Source organism: Lonchura striata, chromosome 19, assembly GCF_050655825.1.
Source record: "Lonchura striata isolate lonStrDom1 chromosome 19, ASM5065582v1, whole genome shotgun sequence".
NCBI classification, from domain to species: domain Eukaryota; kingdom Metazoa; phylum Chordata; class Aves; order Passeriformes; family Estrildidae; genus Lonchura; species Lonchura striata.
The window spans coordinates 8,767,744-8,774,253 of NC_140721.1; the positions used below are offsets into that span (position 1 = coordinate 8,767,744).

Below are 6,510 nucleotides of genomic sequence, written 5' to 3' on the forward strand. Positions count from 1 at the left end.
TCATGGTGCCAAATGCTTTTGTTACACGTCATCTGCACTAATTTGTGCTATGGTTTCTTATTCATTCCTCTTCATTGGTTTCTGATATATTCAAGATGGACTAAATGGTCATGCTAAATATAAGTTATGAAGCTGACTAACAGTTTTGGTTTTTAAACTAACATAACTGAATTTAGCGCTGTTAGTTTTTCCTCAGCACTCATGTTCATCATGACCAATTCCACCCCAGAGTAGGTAAGAACAGGTAAGGAACATTTCACTCATCCTCCTAAGAAAAGAATTTACTTCTGTCTTAGATAAACAGTATTTACAACTATCTATGTAAATTCACATCTGCACCACTACAAAGATCAGTCAAACTAATGCAAGATTTAGAATTTTCCTGCTGTTACTAGTCTTGCAGCCTTTGTATCCAGTCATCCATTTAGTAAAACCCAGATTCCCAAGAAAGGGAATCTGCACCACTTCTGGGCAGTATTGTGAACTCAAGCCTTTAGGAATTACATGTACAGTTGATCATGAGGAATCAGCCAAATCAGTCTCACTGGTTTATCCTGCTACTCTGCTGGCTTTGGAGAGGACAGAACTCACACAGCTTACAGCATACAAAGCCTTTTTATTTGTACAGAAAAAAACCACAATAAAAGGAGACACCAGGGACAAGGAACCTCGAAGAAAGAGAAAATGTTTTTGCTTGGTAAGGGACGTGCTTCACCCCTTGGATCACACAGGTGCTGTAAGACCAATCTGCTTTGTCAACAGAGGCCAGCATTCTCTTTTACTGCCCAACGCAACAATGCACATTTATTTCAGGTTTCACTTATCTCTTAAGCTTTATCTTTTAAGCTGTGTACCTCAGAGAAAAATACAATCTCACAGCAGTTTCACCAACACTAGTCCTCTAAAGATGGATTTTGAGGGCTAAAAGGAGATATTGTCCTGACTGATCTCTTGCTACACACCCTCAGATTTTGACATTAAGTCCAAAACTTAAAAAGCAGAACCTCAAGTATGGGAAAGTAACTGCACATACAGGTGCTGAGTTCTCTGGAACAAAGTCCTCTGACTTTAGTGAGGGGGGAAAAGGTCAAGAAAAGGATAGGATGCTTTAGTGTGTGTGAGAGCTCTTGTTTTCAAGGAGTAAATGTGAAGGGCAGCCTTGTTCCCTTGGGAAAGGTCAGATCCTCTACTCTAAGAAAACACCTCACAAAATAAGAATGCAGCACTTGGTCTTGCACTTCTCCCCAGCTTTATGTCTATGACTGGAAAGGCTTTTGTCTCTCAAGTAACAGGAACAGACAAATTACTATGTTCAATTTCTTCCATGAAATGTCCAAGCAAGCTGGAGTGAAAACTAAAGCAGCCACAGGAGTAGAAGTGTGTATGTAGGTGCCCATGATCATTCACAGTGCCAGGCTCACCCTGGATCTTGACCTGCAAGAAATCTAATGGAAATGGCAGCACTGGGACTTGGGATTCCTAGATGCAGCTTATGGCTTCAACATGCATTAAATGCAGTATTTTGGCCTGTCTGCTGTCTGCCATTCATTTTTTTCAGTGAGAAATCCAAGTGAAAAAAAAATACATCAACATCTCAGGTACCTCTGAGCTTATCAGTTGTGGGGAAGCACTGCAAATTCACAGGCAAGTCTTTCACCCAGCATCAGTAAATGAGCCATTTATTTTATTTTTCAGATGGTAATTGATGGTATCGCCAATAGAAGTGGCAAAGCACTAAAATAGTGGAGAAAAGCCAGAAAATATAAAATACATGCCATCTGCAGTAACACATTATTGGTTCTGCTGCTACTACTACAACTCAGGTAGTAGTTTCTGACAACCTATCTATTCAAGACTTTAATTTAGTTCTCATGAAGTTTTCAATCATCCTTAAAGTTCAATAAAATGAAGTGCACTGAAGGCAAGATACAGGGAAAGTGATAAGGAGAGAAGTGCTGAACAGTGGGCATATGAGAGCTCATGTACATGCTCTAAGTGTTCACATACCTGTCCCTCAAAATGTAACTTTGTGTTCATCTGCCATGTAACTGGAAGCTGTAGAATACTTAAGTTCAAACACAAGCAGTCGCCAGTGCATATTAATGAATATTAGCACTTACAGCATGCTACAGTACTGTCAAAAAGGGTAACTGCAACTTGCCGATTTCCACGATTTTGGAGCACAGAGGTAGGTGGGTTTGTACACATATTATTCAGCTGTCCAAGGAGAAAGAACAAACAACCCATTATGTCCATCTGAGAAAGAAAAAAACAATCTGCTGTGGCAAAGACAAATCAGTTTTTAGTGATGCTGCGGGGACACTGGTGATTACAAATGCTGGATTCTGGCTTCAATTTGTGGGGTGGGAAGAGTAAACGTGCTCTGCCATTTAATAAACTTTACACTAAGCTCTGCTTTTCTCTGCCTCATTCTTTTATCAAAAGAATTAAGTCACTTATCAGATATTTCCAGGCATGCTGCAAATATTATTACCAACTTACATAATATCCATTGCCTCAGCTGCTAGAAAAAGAAATAAAAGGTGAGACATAGGTCAGAAGCCCACAGTTTGGACCAAACACTGTCAACAACTTAACTCCTGTTATAAACACAAAAGCAAGATTACACATAAAGGGTCATATTTTAGGCATCAGACAATTTCAACATGCAGAGAAAAAGCAAGAGAAGCACAGCCTTGGTGTATTATTAAACAAGAACCAAGTACAAAGATATCCAGTTAATCACAGAGACTGCTGGCATTTTATTCACATTCCCTTGTGTGTTCAGACAGCTTCCATCCTGTCCCAACAACTTAGAAATTGCTGGCACAGGATTGAGGGAGCAGCAGTGAAAGCAACGCTCCCCACTGTACTTCCACCAAACAACAGCAATTTGCTGTTGTGCCATGCTATCAGATTTGTATGGTTTTCTGATTATCAAATGACTGCCTTGGATGCTGATGTATCTAAAAACAGATTAAGTTTTTATGTAATCACATGCTATTTAAAAAAAGAAAAAAAGCCCTTTTAAAATGAAGCAGCTCAGCTAGACTTCACAGGTGTGGAGAAGGGTCCTGAAGCATTACTCCACAAATCAAAACCAGGATGCCAATTTCTGTGTGTATGTGGAGAAAATTGCTTCTTGTTTGTATTCAACTAGAACCAAGTCTGGTTTAGCAGCCCTAATTCTTATATCACACCAAAAAAGAAAAAATTACTGAAAGAGCAAGGAGGGGAGAGAGCAAATTGTAATATGTCCCCATGGAACAATTAACCCATTCCTGTGCTTGAACACCCATGAGCATTTCCATGTTCACAGATCTGCTTTTATCGTTTACTAAATAATTCCTGGAGGGAGTATTCAATTCACAGTGAAGATTCTGGAAAAGTGCTTGAAGATATTTTTTTCTTTTAAATGACCTGAAGGTCTATGAAGAGAATGACTCTCTTGATGGAAGGAACAGATCTACATGAGTTGAAATATTTCCCTAGGTAAGAGAAGATTGATGTGCAGGCCGGCTCACAGCTGTATGTGCTGAAAAAAAAAGCCTGCAGGGAGAATTATGCACTTGTGTGCAAAAAGCAGAGCAATAGGCAAAAAACCAAACTAGAAGGGAAGAAGAGATAATGGCAGTAGATGCAGTAAGCATTTACAAGTATGTTCAGTTTGCTTTAAAACTTAACTACTGCATTTTAAAATAGAAATTATAATGCTCTATTGTACCTCAGTGTAGTGCCAGATTTCGTCTCCACACTGAGAATCATTGTCTTGATCTCCCAATACAGCCAATTGTCCACCACTCAGCTTTCAAAAGAAGAGGAAAATAAGGCATATATTGTGGCATTTCTAAAGACACTGCTGCTTCAAAACAACATCTATTATATTATCAAGTGCTCACCTATACACTTTCTCCCTCAGATATGCCAGGAGCAGGCAGTGCTCTCTAAAACTCCAGGTGTTCTGCTAGCCCCACCTTGCTTATATTTGACACTGTGCTGGCACACATGGCAGTCCCAGCAGGGCAGTATCAAAGCAGTATCCAGATAAAAAACCCTATTATTTTTACAGTCAGAAAGGTCCAATGCACTGCAAGATCAGAATTGCCCCACTCCCAGATAACAATATGTTTTCTGCAGATCTGTGCTCTGGTTGAATTCAACAGGGAAAGTCCTGTCTGACACAAGGGACCAAAAGTTGGGAGTCTCTCCCTGTTCCCTACTGCAAACTCGATCAGAACAGCTCCTGCAGGATAATACAAAGGTAAGAAAGGATACATTCTTAGTAACTTTATTGTGCATATGGAGAAGAAGAATTTTGTAATAAATGAGAAGAGGAATAGGCCATTGAGGAGGTGGAGTGCTGTATTTTAGGAATGGTATTCCCCAATTTAGTGTTCCCACTGAAACACTCCAAACAATGCACTGCTTTGCTCACAAGTCCCCCCAGTGCAGCAGGGGGATGGAGAGAAGAATTGGAGATACAAAAGGTAAAGATCAGGGGCTAAGATAAGAAAAATTTACTGAGAACAATAGTGAAGTAAGGAAATGAACAGTAACAGCAACAATATTAATTACAGGGTACAAAGGAGGTGAATGCTTCACCTGCAATTCAGTCACCACACAGAGCCCAGCACTGCTGCCAGACCCTCCAGGTGCTGACCATGCCCTCTCCTCCCTGCTGCAAAAATTAACCCTGTCCTGGCCAGAACTGGGACATGGGGGTAAATCAGAGCTTGTGATTCACTAGGCTGGAACAATGCCATCAAATAAGATCAATGCAAAACCAAGCTACCAGCCAGCCTCACTCACCTCCCAAGCATCAAATCACCATGAGTGATTTAACACCACTGCAAGTTTACACTGGCTGATTTGCTACTCTCAAAACAGCTATGAAGAAAGAGTTAATTTGTCATAACATTTATGGCTATCATGAACTTCTTCCTCTCTTCATCCTCCTTAATTTGTTGCTATTTATTTATATTCTTTTGCCATAGGAATTCAGGCCAGAATTTTCAACTTCACTGCTGAGAGGCAGTCATCTACATCTGCTTGCAAGTCCAGCAGCTTCCAAAGTGCTGAGCTACTGGTAATTCCTGTTGAAAGCAGCTGGAGTTGCAATGGCTCAGCACCTCTGTAGAGAACAACCTACTCACTGTTTCAGTGCTAACTCAGTGGTAATTTGAACAAGTTAGAACTTTATTCCTGATTTCAAATAGCACAAAGCCACTGCAACCCAGCCATGGGTGGCCAGGGATCCCCCTGATTATCAACATTCCCAAATAACCCCGTGCACAGAATGGAACAGAGGAGCAGCTTCACTGTGTTCATGTCCCTGGCCTCCCAGGGCTCATCATAAACATGATTTAACTGTGGCATTATTCTAAACAGTGCAACAGATCTCCCTGTAACTGACAAGGAGATCTCACTTTACAGAGGAAAAGCTGATTAACAAGCCCTTCCCTCCACCCCCAATCATCTCCAAGTATCTAATTCAATTTTTTCCTACATCTCAGACATGGAAACCAAGCCTACTTTACTAAGTAAGCATAAAATTTCAAGGTATTGCATACCCCCCTCAAAATTTCCTCTCTGTTCTGCACAGACCCAGAGGACAGTGTTGATAGAGTGCTTAAAGCAGGAGCCTCAAACAAAGCACATTCCTAAAATCCACCTTACTCTGTGATTGTAGCTACAGCAGACACACAACAGTTGGATCTTTTGAGTGACAAGAATCTGGAGAATCTGTAGCATCCCAAAGCCTGAAATACAATGTGTTCATATGGTCATCAGAACAGAAATACCTTACACTCTGAACTGCCCTTGATACACTTACCCATACAAGACTCAAGGAAGAGACTTCCCTCACCATGTTTTACAGATCAAATCTGAGAATTCAAAGCTGCCTGCAGTATTATTCTAGGTTTTCTTGTGTGATCTTAGGCCAATCTCTGCTCTGTGAGCTCCCTTTCACATCTGCCTCAGAAAAATAGTCTGAGGAGGACTGGCACTATGACACTGCCAAAAAGCACAGAAGCTCTGGTGCAAACTGAACAGGCTGAGCCTTGGCAAGGATGGGTTCAACAAAGTGGAGCACAATCAGAAGATGCTGAAGTTTAATTCAAAGAAAAGGCAGAGAGATCGCAGTGCAGAGAAGCATGTATGTTCTGCTGGGCTCAGCCCATGCTAGCAGCCCATCAGCCTGGCCGTTTCCAGTGAGGAATTGCAGAGATGCCAGACAATCAGGAAAGCAGCGAAGACCAATTCAGCCAAACCACTAAATAATTGTTATAATCACTCAAGAGTCCAACTTATGCAAAAAACCTCACATGGTAACACAGTAACCCTTCCCCCAAGCCTGCAGCTCAGACTGTGGAGCAGAATTGAACCCACTGACCATGTTCATCCTTCTGCCCTCCCCACCTGCAAAGGACCAGAGTGAAAACTGAGTACCTGAAGCCCATTAGTGAAAGAATTAAAGCAATCTGTAACCAGGTCCTTCCCCACATGCTC

General features: G+C 41.3%; 1 protein-coding gene across 8 annotated transcripts in view; it reads right to left on the minus strand.

The window, feature by feature from the left end:
- The window catches only part of CASTOR2 (cytosolic arginine sensor for mTORC1 subunit 2), a 117,386-nt gene that overhangs the window by 74,767 nt on the left and 36,109 nt on the right, over positions 1 to 6,510 (minus strand). The window contains exon 1 of one of the 8 annotated variants that reach the window (XM_085557614.1): positions 3,725 to 6,495. The exons of the other annotated variants lie outside the window; for them this stretch is intronic. Coding sequence (XP_085413740.1) covers positions 3,725 to 3,765 — 41 coding nt within the window. The 5' untranslated portion in view covers positions 3,766 to 6,495. Of the gene's footprint in view, positions 1 to 3,724; positions 6,496 to 6,510 lie in introns of those variants that run through there. 8 annotated transcript variants of the gene reach the window in all.